At 46.9% G+C, this 18,153-nt stretch overlaps 1 protein-coding gene across 1 annotated transcript in view; it reads right to left on the bottom strand.

Moving 5' to 3' along the window:
• EML3 (EMAP like 3) overlaps nucleotides 1–4,170 on the bottom strand; it is a 66,200-nt gene extending 62,030 nt beyond the window's left edge. The window contains exons 1-2 of the mRNA XM_088468390.1: nucleotides 3,872–4,170; nucleotides 2,564–2,698 (exon numbers count right to left, since the gene is read on the bottom strand). Of these exons, the coding sequence (XP_088324516.1) occupies nucleotides 2,564–2,698; nucleotides 3,872–3,893 (157 nt within the window). The 5' untranslated portion in view covers nucleotides 3,894–4,170. The remainder of the gene's footprint in view (nucleotides 1–2,563; nucleotides 2,699–3,871) is intronic.
• Nucleotides 4,171–18,153: the final 13,983 nt, after the last annotated feature.

The following is an 18,153-nucleotide window of genomic DNA, read 5'->3' as shown; positions in this document are numbered from 1 at the left end:
AAAACTTGTCAGAATGGATGTAACAAGGTACAGAAACAGTTTGAGTGAAAAACTGGGAGATTTATATTACAGCAGGATGGAGTGACTCAAATGCTAAAAACAAATCAATGTCCTGGGGTAGTCAAACCTCACTCCTAACAAGAATCTGAGCAGTGATTTGAACACTGTCCTCATCCAACCTAATAGACTTTAAGCAATACTGCAAATAAGAATGGCTGGCTGAAAATCGCATATTCCAGATGTGCCAACCCAGACTCACAGCTGTAATTGCATCTAAAAGACACTTCTGCCAAATACAAAAAACAAGGTTATACATTTAGGTCATGGATTTTCTACTCCAGTCCTCAAGGTCATGTTTTCAGGATTTCTTTAATCATGCACAGTCAATTGAATCTATTTTTCTGGGTCAGTAATTATCCAACAGTTTCCACACATAGAAATCATGAAAACATGACCTTATGTCACCTATTAGTTTTTGTTGTTTTTTTTATAATTAAATGAGGGGAAACATAGCTTTTTTCTTGGCATCAGAAAGTATTTTGCATTGACCAGTCATAAAAAATCTGGTTTATTTCATAATGTAAGAATACAAAATGTGAAAAATATATAAATGATTTATCCTTTTGATAACTATATTACAAAGGCAATATCATGGGAAACCAAAGTTGGGAACACGAGACTCAAGCAGTCACTTTAAGATACACTTAGGATTACAAAGAGATAGGCAAGTGATAATTTAAAAAAAAAGAGACACCATACTAGGGGGCCTATGTATCAAAGACTGGAGACATAAAATTGTGAGAGATAAAGCACTAACCAATCAGCTTCTAACTTACATTTTACAAGCTGTGTTTGAAAAATGACAGTTAGGAGCTGATTGGTTAATACTTTTTCTCTCATAATTGTATCTCTGATCAAGCTTTGATACATAGGCCCCTAGGTGTTCTCATTGTGTAGTCTCATAACTAATGGGAGTGAAACCCTCCTGGTCCTGTATGTTTGTTGCCTGTATTCAGAGAAACAACACTAATGCTGGGCATACACTATACAATTATCTGTCAGATATCTGTCCAATCTGGCTGGTTGAAATGAAAACCCGTTAATGTATGGGAGGAAATGACAATCGTCCATTTGCTCACAAACACTGGAAAATAACCAAAAATGGTCGTTCAGACAAATTTGTTAAAACACACAAATTTAACCAATTTGAACAATTTTTTTTGTTGTTTTTTCAGTGTTTAAAACCATATGATCGACTGTCAATTGCTCCCATACATTACCAGGTTTTCATTCTAGCCAGCCAGATTGGACAGATATCTGACAGATAATTGTATAGTGTATGCCTAGCATTAGATAAGATCTAACTATGGTCACCAATTAGGGCACACCGGCACCAGTACCCCACATGCATCAACTCAATTTGAGTTTAATCACCCCACACACAAATCACTTGTAGCTCTTATGCATTCTGCCCAGTACTGATCTTTTACATTTCAAGATGATCATTACATTAGGGATACAGGAACAATTGCCTACTCTTTGCTGTAATATTGAACTGCACAAATTGTAATTCACCCATTTGATTAGGGTCAAGATGTACAAAGGCAACGTGTTTACACAAGAAACACTACAAGAAACTTATAGACCACAGACTGTTACTGATATTCATTATTATCATCATCTTTTATTTATAAGGATCCACAAAATGTACACTGCGTTGTTCATAGCATACATAAAACATTTGACAATAACAGGGCATAAGATCTTCAATACAAAGCACAAGGAATGCCATTGCATACGTGCCAACATTAACATTATAGCAGACTGGGAAGGACAGATGACTTGGGCATGGGATGGGCAACTCACTGAAGCTAGCAGGAGTCATAGGAAGGAATCAATTCATTATTGGTATTCTTGTACGAAATGTATGGGCGAGCAGAAGAAGTCGGAGTCACTGAAGAGGAGAAGGAGAAAAGGGAGCAGATCACTGGTGACAAGGGAGGGAAGAACAAGAGGGAGGACCCTCCCGTAAGAGCTTACATACCATGAGAAGGAAAGAACAGCCACGGCCATTGAGACAGCCATAGAGCCCGGGTACTGTGGGATGTGGTCTAAACCAGGAAGTATGGCCACACACCCTCACATAAAAATCAATGTAAAATACTATGCTTGGAGACATTTGTCCCCCTTTGCAGCTGGCTCGGGCCCCTCCAACAGGCCCAGGCCTGGGTAATTAGTACCTGCCCACCCCTCACTGCGCGCCTGAGAGCAGCTAGAAGGTGAACTAGTGACGATAAATGGTCCAGGATTGCAGAAAGGTTGGTTATTCATTGCTTAACAAAGGACCTGTTAGGGACCATAGCTCACAAGCAGTGGTGGCTCCAGAGGTCGGGCTGCAACACAGTCCAAAATTCAAATAGGGGAGTCACACCAATGTTGTTTGGCAGCATTTGGTGTGGCAGTTAGTCTGACTCCCCGATTTGAATTTTGGACTGTGCTGCAGTCCCACCTCTGGAGCCACCACTGGTCACAAATCAAAATCACGACTATCAGAATTACTTACATGAGTGTCCAGGAGGGAAGTGACTCTCCAGGTTACGAATCCTTTGCAGAACATCACACAGTGCTGACTTCAGCAGCATAACTTCCCCCTCCTGTGCCCGTAGACGACTCTCCCACCCAGCTGTTGGGCACTCATCTGTGTAAAGTGAAACAATGCTTCACCAGGCTGCTCCTAATCACACATTAGCCGTTATGACGCAACAGTATAATGGGTACATTCGGAGACTTTTGTTCGCAATCTCAGCATACTTTGTTAAATCACATGTGTATTACAGTAGCATGTTTACCAATCATCAGTTCATTTAGTATGAGACAGCAACAGCTTTTTATTTTTTTATTTTGCCCATCGGTAAGAAGGAGGAAACTCAATATCAGTTACATGTACCGAATAACTCCCTCTCACAATATTACACATATCATTCACCATGCCAATGGGTTCAGTCTGAATCTTGGGTCTCTCACTGTTTTATACATTTCAGTATTTTATAAATAATGTTCTAATATTGGTCTATAGTACAATTTTATAAAACTAAGTGCAAAAAAAATGTTTTGAGTTCGGGTCCCTGTTCATGGCTTTGGAGCCAGCTCTGAAGGTGCACGTACACCACCAATATTTGTGCTGACCACCGTTATGTCTGTGCATAGTATTTTTGAGCCATATAGTGGATACAATGCAAGCACCCCCAATAATTTAAAAAAAGCTGTCTCCCATGGCTCATGGTACTTGTATAGGTGGTATAACTTATACGTTTATTCCTACATCCTATACATCTATTCCCGCACTGTTATCCCCCCTCCCCCCTAATTACAGCATTGTTTCACACTTCAATTCTTAAACTTTACCACTGTAATTCAAGTTTACACACCCATCTCTGCTATGTCTGCATACATGCACACCCAACCTATAATATTCCTACAGACAAGACGGCCATACACATCTTGTCCTTATACCAATTATGCTATTGCTCTGTTTCTTTCTAGATTGTAAGCTCTTCATCCAATAAATCAAAACAATAAAAATGATTTATTGGTAACTAACTTTCTAACCAACTGTGTAAGAAACCACTCCAAATAATCAAGGCATTAGGGCCCACCTGGAAGTTTTCAGGAGCTTTATACATGTCACAATATATTTATACAGGGTATAAAGGTAAATAGTATATACAGGAAGAATACAAACAAGCATACATGAGATAGAGGTAGTGACTTTTATCTGAGCTACTTATATAGTGTTGCACATATCTGTATAGCTCAGTGCTGTACACATTGTCAGTATTCGCTACTACCCATATACTTTATGTGCACTCACCTGCACAGCTGTCCTCCTCCATTGCAGTAGTGCTCCTGACAGGGGGCTGTCACTAATATGTTACCCTCCTTCCTCTCTTGGGACTGGAGTAGTAGCTCTGTGAACTGTAGGAGAGGGGGGGTTACAGCAGCCCTGGTTGCCTAGCACTACTCCTCCAATACACATTCCCTAGATCCCCTCTCTCTCCTGTGCTCCCCTCCTTCTGTGGTTCCTCTCTCCCCTCCGTCTCTTCCTCTCCCCCGCACTCTCTGCTCGTCCCTCCCCGACAGAAGAGACAGTCTGTGTCAGGGCAGTGACTGTCCCTCCCTCAGGAAGCGCGTCTCAATCAGACAGGCACTAATACAGCGAGTGCACCGCAGACTCAGAGGGGGAAAGAAAGGAGCGGAGGAGGGGACGTTCAGTGAGGGACAAGGAGGGGAAAGTTCTAAAACCAGAAATATATTGCAATTGACAGGGTGTTAGAGTTACAGAGACCGACTGATGAAGGCATAGATTAGTATTCAGAAGTTACTACATGATGTGCATGCAGGGTTACCCAAGAGAGCAGTGGCATCTACCACTCACTGCAAGGAGCCAGAATGTAACACACACTAGTAAACCCTCTAAATCCCTCTACTGTATGGTGACAGGACACAGACTATATTTACTGAGTGCACACTGGGGCCAAATCTGAGTCGCACGCACGCAAGTTGGCCGCATAGGGCGCCTGATTCAGATTCGGAGGCAAATGCCATCGCAGCTGCGATCTCTCACGGATTCACAATCGCGAAAATATGCTAATGACTCGCCGTCCAGTGCTTAGAGACGCCCACTGATAGCATCTCACAGTCGCCGCTCATGCACAAAACCAGAAACACCAAACGCAGATCAGGCGGCCATCAGCCTTCTGAGTAAGTCTAAAGGTGCGTATCCACTTACAGACATAGAAACGAGTGCACGATTAGGACATTGTAATCGTGCAGTCGTTTCACAGTCTGTGATGTGCCTACACTGAACGTTCAGTGTAGGCACATCAATCATCCCCGAACATGGGCAACCTGACAGCATCGTTAGGTTCACCAGCATGTTCAAGCGATGATAGATGTCAAAAAACGACCAGCAGGCATGCGCATCGCTGGTCGTTTTCGACATTTACATGTCCGATTTGTGAGCGATTAACAAACGATTGACTGATAATGTCGTTAATCAATCGGTGGATACGCACCTTTAGTTGTCGCAGACCAAGCGGGTCTCCAGACATGCAGAGGGCTCTCCTGCTGCGCGCAAGAATGCAATGGCTAATTTGTGCACGCCCAGAAAACAATGTTTAAATAGTCCTGGCACGCCTGCACTTTTCTGACCAACCCCCAGATGCTGACTACCTGTCACTCACTTTGTGAGTGAATCCTCTGTGAGAGCGTAATCGCAATTCAATCGCTGCAAGTGCACAGAGCGGCTCACACGTATGCACAATGGATAACATTTGCTCATCTGTGTAAATATCGGCATTGCATCCACATCTGAATGAGGCCCAGGGTTGCTAGATTTCAAAAACAAAAAACCGGGACATATTTACAGGGATCCTTCCAGCACAAGAAGAAAGGTTATTACACAATTTATCAGATAAATGACATTGGGGGAGATGTATTATAGCAGCACTTATTGGGTCGCTATAACGCTTCCTGCTTCGCCTCTTTACCGAGGCGAAGCAGGAAGCACTAACGATGAGATGTATTAACATCTCATTAGCCGGAGCGGGGAAGTGATAGCCGAGTGCTGATGCGCTGTGTCTCAGTCCCGGCCGGCTCCCCTGAGCATGCGCGGGATGTCGTAAGTATCGCGAGATCCTGTGTGCAGCCCTGCAGCCAGCAGCCCCCGCAACAAGGACAGAATTGTCCCTGCTGTGGGCATCGGACATCGCCAGGCTGCAGCTGTCGATAGCGACAGCTGCTGCGGGCGGAACGGTCAGGCAAACTGACCCTTCATACATAGTCCAGACTATCAGTGCTATCTTGTAGATAGCAGCGACGATAATGACGGGTGCATAACGCCCCTGTCATTTACCGCCCAAACCCCCAATCATACATGGGGAGAAGCGGTATCAGCGCACATAACGTGTGCTGATGTCACTTCGCCGGTTAATACATCTCCCCCATTATCTCTTATGTAGTGGCATACTTAAATAATTATAAATTAGAACTATGAGCTTAAATGCAAAATAAAATTAACATAAATGGTGGGAGACAATTTTTTGAGTCAAAAGACCCAAGCAGAGTTAGCCGCGCACGACCAAAAATGGGGGTGTGGTCTAACTAATATAGGCCCCACCCCTAAATGATGATATTTGGGGGCACGCCTCCCGTTAATATCAGGCTGGGGGCAAGCCCAGCACTATGTCAGTAGCTGGGCTAGCCCTATGCGCGGTATCCATTCCTCTTCCACCGGCTGCGATGGTGGAGGTGCCTGTCCACCCACGGGACACTTTGCCCTGCGGGTGGAACAGCGGGGCAGTGCCGAAAACGGGACTGTCCCACTGAAATCGGGAATGGTTGGGAGGGGTGTGCCCTCTATGGAGTGGCGCCCCTGTTCGAACGCACTGCTCGAACATGCCTCGAGCCGGCCCTAGACCAGAGACTAAGTTGAAATATAAATATATGTTTATCCCTTATTGCAGGGTAATAGTCTAGCTTATATTTACTAGTATATGGAGTTATTCACACCGCTTAGTAATGGGAAAATTATTTTCCAGACTCAGAGTAAAAGTTTGTGTAATTTTACAGTGACTGTGTGTGTCACTGTCACAGCCTGCTGCTGGTGCCTACATGCTCTATCTCTATCTATGCTCTTTATTTCTATCTATTGTATGTGGGGACAGTCATGATTGGACCTCAGATTACACTTAGTGACGGTGGCCTTGGGAGGCAGAGGTGGAGTAGGAGTGAGGGATAAGTTAAAAGAGAGACCTTGAAGATGATGATCAGAGAGAGGGAATGGGGAATTAGTGAAATCAGAGACATCACAACCGTGAGTAAAGACCAGATCACATGGGATGGTGAGGAGGTCACTTGAGAGAGACCAAGTGAGGGTAAGGAGTTTAGAAGGAAAGGGATCATTGGGGGCATCAAAAGGGATATTGAAGTCACCTAAGATGATGGAGGGAAGTTCTGAAGAGAGGAAGTAGGTAGCCAGGAAGTAAAGTCAATGAATTTGGAGCTAGAGCCAGGGGAACGATAGGCGACAGCTATATGAAGGTAAACAGCCTAGAATCGGCCGTTACTCACCTCTGTACCGGCTTCCCCTGATCTTTAGAGCGGTCAGACAGGTGCAGCAGCGAGTGACGCGCTGAGGATTATACCCAGGGTCTTCTAAGATGTCCACGTGCTCGCTCTGTGATGTGGTTTCTGCGGTTGCTGTCATGGACGCAGCCATGACAGTCTATTTTCATCGGACTAACCCTTTACGCAATGGTTGCTGTCAGCTGACAGTGTCCTCCAATGGACTGCTACCTTAGGGTATATATCCAGGCTCTGGACAACAGGCAGTTGCCTGTACAATGTCGTTACCTCTAGTGTAAGCTTGCTGTTGCAGCGTTCCAGGGGCCTGATTCAGATTTGAGAATAGAGGGGGTCATTCAGACCCGCTCGCAAGCACAGGACGCTCGCAAGCGGGTCGATGTTACCCCAATGCGCATGCGCACGATGGAGGGAGCTCCGTCGTGCGCATGCACAAGACCCGAACAGCGACTGTCAAGCTGTTGCTCCGGGTCTCGCACCAAAGGGGGCGTGCTGTCGATGGTGACTGACAGCACGCCCCCTTTGGTGGGCGTTCCGGGGGCGTGGCTGCCAGACGGAGGCGTTCCCATGGGAACGCCTACCGTCTGGGTCCGGCCCCACTGACATCACTAGTGATATCAGTGGGAGTGCTTTTGGCTCTGATAGAGCCAAAATCACTCCAGGGCTTGCGGTCACCGAGACCCTACCGCAGGTCTCGTCGCAAGCGCGATGGTCACCCACAGCTATGCGAGCGGCCAGGAGGCCGCTCCATTTTTAGGTAGGAGGGCACTGATTCAGAGCGAGCGCTCTGGTCAGAGCATCCGGCTCTGAATCAGGCCCAGAGTGAGAATTAGCACTTAACTGTGGGCCTGATTCAGAGCCGCTCGTAAGCGGCTGCTCGTTCGCTCCGAGCGATGTTCGCACATCTGCGTATGGGTCGTAGGTCGTAATGCGCATGTGCCAACCAGTCTTTGCGGTCGGAAATCGTGCACTCGCAAAACAGCGAGGGGCTGCTAATTTGAGTGACAGGATGAGGCGTTTGTGGGTGGTAACAGGGGAAGGTGCTTGAAAACGGGGAGTGGAGATCCGAACACAGGCGTGCCAAATGGTCAAAACGGGCGTTTTAAGGATGTGCATAATTAACAAAGCAGCGTCATCGGCCACGTCACTTGGTTGTCTCTTAGCCTGAACTGTTCGCATGATTGCGGTAGGAAAATCCTACCACAAGCACTGCGAGCAGTTCAGACGCCTTTCGATGTAGTCGATTAATGTAATAAATAGCGGAGATGACGTATGATGCGAACGGCCAGGGGGCGTTTTTACAAAATAGCGAGCGCATATTTTGTTCGCTCGCTCAGACATAGAGGCGTCAACAGACCGCAAAGAGCGAGCGCTCTATTTAAATATCCGGCCCCTTTTTCTGAACGAGCGAGCGCAAATAGCGTCCAGCTCTGAATCAGGCCCTGTGTACCTGGACAAACCATGTTGCAATGCAAGGGGTGTAACTGTAAATACATAAAATTTTTTGCATGTAGTGTAAATACTGGCTGCTTTGTATGTAGCCCATAGGCAAACACAGGGGGGTTTCCGTCTGCCTAGAAACCCACCTCCCCAGCACATACCATGACCACAGTAGAAATAGTAATAGAATAGAATTTTACTAGTGCTACATGTTCTTCTCAGTATCACAAATGAAATAATTTGCACCACCTGTGGATCTTTTAACATGTATCAGCCAGTAATAAATGACCTGTGCACCAACTAGGAGATCTGGAAAACATGCACTGTTAGGGATGCACTGCTATAGAGCCCAATATGTACATATATGTCCAGGGAAGTGCTAGTTTCTTCTGCTGCTCCTCCAGGCTCTCGGACTTGCTCCAATGCCCTGGAATGGTGCTCACATCTAAAAAGCTCAGGCAGGATGGCTTACTGCCACATCAAATGACTTACTGTGATCCTGTATATGCTGGAATTATGACACACAATACACATTGTATGACGCATATTAAAGCTGGATAAGTACTAATTCTGCCCCCTTCATGGACTGGCCACACTCGCTCTAAAATCAAACATTTGGAAACCCCCCTCTAGAAATCCTGCATTTGCCACTGTAGCCCACAAATACTGCACAGCTTTATTATTGCTCTATAATTTAGATGTCAGTTTGGACACGTCCCTCCCAAATCTAAATCTCTCTGCACCTTTTAAATCTGCCCCACCTGCAGTTCAACATGGTTTCACCAAGATGATCAGTTAAGTGCTAAATCTCACTCTATTTCCAAAGCTGAATCAGGGCCTGATTTCAGAGTCGGACGCTCTGACAAGAGTGCTCGCTCTGAATCAGGGCCGTCCTGCCTATTATTGGAGCGGCCTCCTGGCCACTCGCATAGCTGTGGGTGACCACCCACAGCTTATGCGAGCGGCCAAAAAAATGGTCGCGATGGTCAAGACCTTTGCGACCATCGGGCTTGCGACGAGACCCTGCGGTAGGGTCTCGCTGCCGCAAGCCCAGGTGTGCTTTTGGCTCTATCAGAGCCAAAAGCACTCCCACTGACATCACTAGTGATGTCAGTGGGGCCGGACCCAGACGGTAGGCGTTCCCATGGGAACGCCTCCGTCTGGGCAGCCATGCCCCTGGCCCGCCCACCAAAGGTGGCGTGCTGTCACTCACCATCGAGAGCACGCCCCCTTTGGTGCGAGACCCATAGCGACGGCTTGGCCGTCGCTATTCGGGTCTCGCGCATGCGCACGACGGAGCTCCCTCCATCGTGCGCATGCGCACTAGGGCAACATCGACCCGCTTGCGAGCGGAGCGAGCAGGTCTGAATCAGGCCCCAGGTTCCAAGCTCCGTTCTCTTTAGTGACGGGTTCCTAGTGTTTTCTATGGTGTGTGTACTCAGAACGTTTCCTGAATACAATCTATTTAGAGTGTACTTAGGGCCTGATTCAGAGCTGGACGCTCTGACAGAGCGCTCGCTCTGAATCAGGGCCGGCCCTCCTGGCCGCTCGCATAGCTGTGGGTGACCACCCACAGCTATAGCGAGCGGCCATGATGATGGTCAAGACGATCGTGACCATCGGGCTTGCGACGAGACCCTTGTGGTAGGGTCTCGTTGCCGCAAGCCCAAGAATGCTTTCGGCTCAAACAGAGCCGAAAGCACTCCCACTGACATCACTTGTGATGTCAGTGGGGCTGGCCCCAGACGGTAGGCGTTCCCATGAGAATGCCTCCGTCTGGGCAGGCACGCCCCCGGCCCGCCCACCAAAGGGGGCGTGCTGTCACTCAACATCGACAGCACGCCCCCTTTGGTACGAGACCCGGAGCGACGGTTTGCCCGTCACTATCCGGGTCTTGTGCATACGCACGACGGCGCTGGCTCCGTCGTGCGCATGCGCACTGGGCCACCATCGACCTGCTTGCAAGCGCATAGCGCTCGTGAGCGGGTCTGAATCAGGGCCTTAGTACATTCATCAAGTACCATCTCGTGATACCATTCTTCAGTGACAGTGCTGCATCTAAAGCCACAGCGTGTGTACTTAGGGCCTGATTCAGACCCGCTCGCGAGCGCTGAGCGCTCGCAAGCGGGTCGATGGTGGCCCAATGCGCATGCGCACGACGGAGGCGGCTCCGTCATGCGTATGCGCGAGACCCGGATAGCAACGGGCAAGCCTTCGCTCCGGGTCTCACTACAAAGAGGGCGTGCTTCACAGACGGAGGCGTTCCCATGCGAACGCCGTTTGTGGGCGGCCCTACTGACATCACTAGTGATGTCAGCAGGTGGACTTCCTGCTATAATAGTGCAGGAAGTCCACTGGGGCTTGCGGCAATGAGACCCTACCTCAAGGGTCTCATCGCAAGCCCGATGGTCGCGATGGTCTTGACCAACGCGACCATCATCATGGCCGCTCACATAAGCTGTGGCCGCAACAAGAAAAATAAAAAGCACACGCCCTGATTCAGAGCGAGCGCTCGCTTTTTGCGAGCGGCTCCGAATCAGGCCCATAGTGAGATATCTCTCTCAACTGTGAACCTGAACAAACCATATTGCAATGCAAGGGGTGTAAATACATACATTTTTTTACATGTGGGGTAAATATTGGCTGATTTTGCATGTAGCTCACAAATACTGCACAGCTTTATTATTACTCTACAATTTAGATGTCCATTTGGACACCTCCCTCCCAAATCTAAATCTCTCTGCACATTTTAAATCTGCCCCACCTGCAGTGCAGCATGGTTTCACCAAGATGATCAGTTGAGAGAGATATCTCTCTCTATTCCTAAGTCTGAATCAGGTCCTTAGTACATTCATCAAGTACAATCTCGTGATACCAGGGGAAGAACTATGGGAGACAATGGAGGCGCCTGCCGTCGGGCTCCAGCTCTGAAGGGGCACCTCCTCCATTATCCACAACATATTCACCCCACTTAGGGCTGTAACTATGTACCCGGAGTGTACCATCACAGCTGCCTAATACATGGCAGCCCTTCACGATGTCTGAGAAGCCACCATACACTAGTGGAGACCTCCATGTCAGACCATCAGCTGCTGCCTGCGTCTATCTATAGCCTGTCTGCATGCAAATTGCTACATTAGTGTCAGCGGCTGTGACAGCGGGGGGCACCAAATTATAACTTACCTCCGGGCGTCTGGGATGAACTTACGCCACTGCGTGATACCATTCTCCTGTGACAGTAAAGCCACAGCGTGTGTACATAGTACATTCATCAAGTACCATCTTGTGATACCATTCTCCTGAGCCAGTTCTGCGTCTGAAGCCACAATGGATGTATTTAAGTACTCATCACATCATCCTCCAGTGCCAGCTCTGTGTCTGAAAAGCATTTAGTGTGTGTTCTATACATGACTTTATTCAAAACCTCCAATAACTATCCCCTATGTTTCTCTGTCATAGTGTTCTTTCATTTGTTCCCACTTGTGCCGGATACCTGACCAAAGGGCCGCGACCTGCTTACTGGGTGCAGCTTAAGCAGCTTAAGCCCAAATTCCGCTTGGAGGAGTCACTGGTGAACACCTCCCAGTAAGTTAGACTTTGGTCAGGTCTCGCCAACATCCAGTACTAGTGGATGTGGAAGACACTGATCCAGGCCCCTCGCCTCCTGTTCCGTCCTCAAGCTGGATCCACGTCTTCCAACTCCGTGGCAGAGAAACATCCTAGCCTGATCGTGACACTCAAATGTAGTAAATGAAAGTGGTGGTTGTGAGCGTTTCAGTTGATTGGAGCAACCAGAGCATAGTATGATCCTAACTCCACCACCATGGCGTCCTCCTTGGCGGTGGTATGAAAGAACTTGAGGCCCCCAGAGGAGAATGCAACAGGAGAAGTGGTGTCTGAGGGGGAAATCCAGGATTCAGTGATGGCTAGAAGATTAAGGGCCCTATTTACTACAATCCAAATCCACATTTAAAATGCGGTTGTAATGCGATATTATTGCCTAAATTTGCATGGCTAATTTAGGGAATATCAGGGATTTAGCAAAAATCAGAGCTTGCGATAAAGCTCTGTCCCGGCAAATCCCATCCGTAGTCTTCTCACTGTATTTTTCACAAAAAATACAGTGAGGTGCCCACGCATGTGCCGACCAGCTCACCATCCCCCCCGTGACCGCGCTCCCTTCCCCCTCACTTTCACATACCAATGGTGATCGGTGCTCCGGTGATGTCCTCTGGTCAGCTGGTCTCCCGGGCCTGTACTGTGACCCCGGTCAGCTCAGCTGTTCTGTGCAGCAGCTGACCAGGGTCACAGTGTAGGGGCAGGGAGACAAGCTGTCCAGAGCACCAGAGGCATCACCGGAGCTCCGATCACCCTGGATGCAGGTAAGTTTTTTTTTTCAGTGATCAGCTTGTGGTCTGTGCCTTTCGTTCTGTGGCCGGCTCCTCAGTCTGACAGCGCAGACGTCACGCGCACCTTGTCTAAAAAACAACAACTTTATTTATTGTACCAGGCAGCTGCCGGCAAGCGCCAGTGGCTGCCCGACCCTGGACATCTACACTGGTTAGGAGCCAGGGGTGGGCCCAGGACTTCAGTCCTGGCAGTCCCACCCTGATTTAACCGTCTGGCAGTGGGTGGCACCAACGGACAGCTCCCCTTCTTGGCCAGTGCCCTTGGCGAGTGCCATCCTGACCAAGGGGTAGATACACCCCTGCTTAATGGTAGGGAGAAGTGCGGGAAGGAACCAGAGGGGCTTAAGGAAGAAAGAAGAGGGGAGACAGGGGAGGCGGAGATGCAGAAGAATAGAGGGGGAGGGGGGCGCCTTGTGGCCCCATTCACGTCACTGTGGGTGCGTGCCCATCTCTCTCTGAGATGCTGTGCTACCCCCAGGCTCCCCCCATACACTGTGAGTAGATTCCCCCCCCCTTCCCCAGTAAATCCCACCACTTGCAGGGATTGCCTAGCAGTGGAACTGCTATCTGCTAATCACAGCCAGACAGGCAGTCCCAGGGGGAGGTGTTTTCTCCACTTGACAAACGTGGAAAAAAAACTAGAACAACAAGTAAAACTTTTCCAGTGCGCCTCCTCCATACCTTTCAATAGAAACTCTCCTTCTGCCCGTCTCTACCCGTTGGCATTTGAAATCTGCTTCTTCGCACACAATTTCCATCTTGATCTGAAACCTATTTCATTGAGCGAAATCTAGGCACATATGTGCAAATTAAGGAGTACAACAGGACCAAAGCTGATCTTGCACTGCACAAAAGATATTTTTCACTTCACCTCTATCAACTATATTACCCTCATGCAGACTTAATAACGCTAGGGGCAGATTGAATAACATATAAGCTTCCATCAGAACCTTCAGTGAACTGTAGCTGCACAGATTTCAGGCCATTAAGGTACAGAAACATTGCTTGTTGCAGGTCACATCTCTATGGGGTGCGAGCTGCAACAAGCGGGATTCTCTGGCTGGAAATCCTGCAGTGCATTGGCGCGCAGTGGGCATGATTCATAGGTGGATACAGTGGCGATGTTGGATGCAAGCGCCCAATGTTTTCAGTCTGCGCATGCGTTAATGCCCAAAGATACTATCGAAATTGCACGCAGAGAGATGCAATTTCAGTGGGCATTAGTGGGTGGTAACAGGGGGGGTGGCTAGCCAGAGGCGGGCATGTCACAGTCAGCAACTGTGTCTAAAGATGCAGGTACACTGACACATACGGACATGTTCAGATAGTGATTCAGCGCCTCCATAGGGCTGATGCAATCTCTCATGGTGGAACCGATGGATGTCTTACGAGGTGTGGCTATTAAATAACGAGACTGATGCTATATTTTTTGTTCAATTATATTAAGTATATTTTAACTCTGTTCCCCTTCTATGTACTCCCTTTCTGCATCCACACACCGCTGCATTCTTATTTTCCATTAGTCAAAGCCGCGCTGTAGCTCATTATCTGTCAGCTGTCTCATCAGCTCCGTTGTTTTCTTCTTTACTTCAGTAACTGATGCACAATGGGATCCCCTGAGTACAGATTTTACTTTCGGGAAAAGAAAGAAGTCACACAGTGCTAGGTCTGGCAAGTATTAGGGTGTTCTAGCGGTGAAATGTGTTCACAGAGAGAGCTATGTGGACTGGTGCGTTGTCCTAATGGATGATGAAACCATTTTTCCACACCTCTAACCTCTTTCTTCTGATTCTTACCTGCAAAGTTGCTGTGACGTGCTTTCTTCATTCATTGGTGATGATGGTGTTTTCCAGCACATGGACTGACGTTTTGTCTCAGGATAGTACTGGAAGATCCAGGTTTCATCACATGTAATAACCTGATCTAAAAAATACGAATCCGCTTGAATTTGTTCCAAAATGTCCGTACACTTTAGATTTCTTTCTGCCTTGAAACCTTTTATCATATTAAGATCTTGATGAAAAACTTGCCTCACAGTTTCTTTGTCGATTTGAACAATTTTCAATAAATGTTCAACATTTTAATTTGTTTTTGATGTGCAAGGCCTTCTGGGATGTTCATTATCTTTGACATCCTCACGACCATCACTAAATCTTTTGTGCCACTCAAAGACACGTGCACGTGACATACAATCTGCCCCGTAAACCTCGGTTAGCATACGGAAAGATTTGGTGGAAGTTTGTTCAATTTAACTAAAAAATTTAAATTAACATGTTGCTCTACTTTTGAACTAAGCATTTTTATAACGCACAGGAAAAACACAACTTCTGTGTGAGAGGGGTGAAACTTGCAAAAACATTTTGGGATAGCACAAGGTCAATGCTCCCCCACTTCCTTTTAACTCACACAGTATGGTTTATTTTTTACAAGTACAATCTCATTATTTAATAGCCACACCTCGTATTATGCACAGTGATGGATTAGCGCCGCAGATGGTGGGCGTCTCAGTAGGAAGAATTTTGGTCTCAGCATTAGCATAAAGACGCAGTCGCGGCTGTGGCAAAAGACGCTGTCACCACTGCAGCCGCATCAACCTCTAAATCAGGCCCTATGTTTTCTGACGGAACCTGGCAGCAAATTTAATCAGCCTCCTAATCTTCCTAAAAAGAGGGTCACATGGAAAAGACAGCAATATATGAATGTGTGTGTGTATGCATTATATATATATATATAAATATACACATATATATACATATATACTGTATATATATATATATATATATATATATATAACATTAAAAAAAAGGTACACACAGAAATTGAATATTTGTGAAGGTTGTAGTGATTTTAGGGAAATTTCCAAAACAATGTTATAACACTTTATGTAGTTACAGAAAAAAGGGGTCCATGACTGCACCGGTTTTAACGGGTGTAGAAGGTATTACCGCCGGCCGTAGCGGAAGCCTGGCAGGGGTGAAATCCTGATCGCTAATAAGGTAAGAATAACTAACCCTATTTTCCCCCCTAAAGCTAAACCCTCCATTAGGTGTGCCTAACCCTAACCTCCCCCCCTAGTGCCTAACTCTAACCCTCTCCTAATGCCTAAACCTAACCCCTACGTTCCCGCAGCCTAAACCTAAGTCTCCCGGGGAGGTGCCTAACCCTAACCTCCCCCCCCCCACGTGGGTGCCTAACCCTAACCCCCCCTTCCCCTAGCCTAAACCTAACCTCCCGGGGGGGTGCCTAACCATAAGTCCCTCCGGGAGCCCTGACACCTAACCCTCCCCCCTTGCGGCTGTCCGCGCCCGGCTTACCTTTGTTCGGTATGCCGAGCTCCTGGCGTAGGTCTAATGACAGGCGTCGAGTTTTCAACACCTGTCAAAAGTACCTTGCCAGGATTTGACAGTCAGGAAGCTGGTGGTCGGCATTCAGACCATCGGCTTTCTGACTACATCAAGTTTGAACAGTATGACAATAAATATATACTAAATCAGGCTGTGACTATAAAACTAGTAGTGAAATACTCATATAATATGAAGTCAACTAACAATATCACTATATGTAATTTCCAACAAAGGGATAATATGTAGCCTACTAGTGGTGCACCCCAGAGTCAGGTTTAATCAACAAGAAAGAAATCCCCAATATGGGAATAATGCTGATGCAAGAGGAAGGGAATGATCAGCCACTATTAGTTTTATCAGCGCTAGCTGTGGAATGTTTATATTGAAATTTCTGTATCAAACAGCATCAGCTGAAAAATGTGTTTATGTGATTATTGCTTAATATTTTGCTTTGGTATAATAATGTTTGTGTATTACTGAGTATATTTTTAGCAATATGTGTAATTTTTGATGAACAAAATTGTTCTAAAGAAATCTGTAATTTTTGGTTATTTGGTATCACAAATTGTGTGACAGAGGACCTGATTCAGAGTCGGACGCTATTTGCGGATGGTCGTTCCAAAAAAGGGGCCGGCTATTTAAATTGAGCACTCGCTCTTTGCGGTTTGTTGACGCCTCTATGTCTGAGCGAGCGAACGAAAAATGCGCTCGCTATTTTGTAAAGACGCTCCTTTGCCGTTCGCAACACACGTCATCTCCGGTACTTATTAGATTAATCGGGTGCTTGTGGTAGGTTTGTCCTACCGCAATCACTGCGAGCAGTTCAGGCTAAAAGACAACCAAGTGACGTAGTCGATGACGCTCCTTTACTAATTATGCACTCCCATTAAACGCCCTTTTGACCGTTTGGCATGCCAGCGTTCGGATCTACACTCCCCCATTTTCAAGCACCTTCCCCTGTTACCACCCACAAACTGTACATTCTGTCAATCAAATTAGCAGCCCCTCGCTGTTTTGCGAGCGCACGATTTCTGACCGCAATGACTGGTTTGCGCATGCGCATTGCGACCCATACGCATGTGCAGTTGTGCGAACATCGCTCAGAGCGAACGAGCTTCGCTTACGAGCGGCTCTGAATCAGGCCCAGAGTCAGCAATATGGACATATGATGATTGTAGATGAGTTATGTATTTCACCTCGTGCAATGTCCATAGGACCTATTGTATGCACATAGGAACATCGATGTGTACAATAAGGGGTCAATCTGTGACGTCTCATTATGTGGGTATGTCCTATGTATGTCCTTTATTAGGTGTATGTCAATTAACATTTTGTCAGTATAGAATTTTATTAGCATCATAATAAAAGCTAAGATTTAGATTTTTCTTCTGGGAGTAACCAGCGTAGGCCCGTATTCAATTTGATTCGCACCCGTAATTTTTTTGCCTCCCGGAATTACCACCTATATTATGTGTTTTGGGTGCAAAAACTTTTCGTGCGCGTCCCCGCGATTCCCCTTATTCATTTATTTGAAAGTACTTGAAAACGGCACCCGGCGAAACTTGAACAGACGGAAAGTCCTCTCCAAAATGGGGTAATCAGCCTGACACCCCCCAAAAGATGCATGGAGGATTACTATGGATACCCCCGAATTGCCCGGCTGAAGGTATTTGGGGCACTTGAATGGTCTCAATAGGTGCTGTTTTGCGTATTTGCATAAGGGGTGAAGAATAGCATTTAGAAGTTTTTTGGGGGTGAAAATAACTAGTCCCAGTAAATTTTGGGTACCTGAAAATGGGGGGTATCATATTTTAAAG

This window comes from Taudactylus pleione, unplaced genomic scaffold (genome assembly GCF_031769625.1).
Source record: "Taudactylus pleione unplaced genomic scaffold, aTauple2 ptg000085l, whole genome shotgun sequence".
Lineage (NCBI taxonomy): Eukaryota > Metazoa > Chordata > Amphibia > Anura > Myobatrachidae > Taudactylus > Taudactylus pleione.
This window is presented reverse-complemented; position numbering and strand designations above follow the sequence as displayed.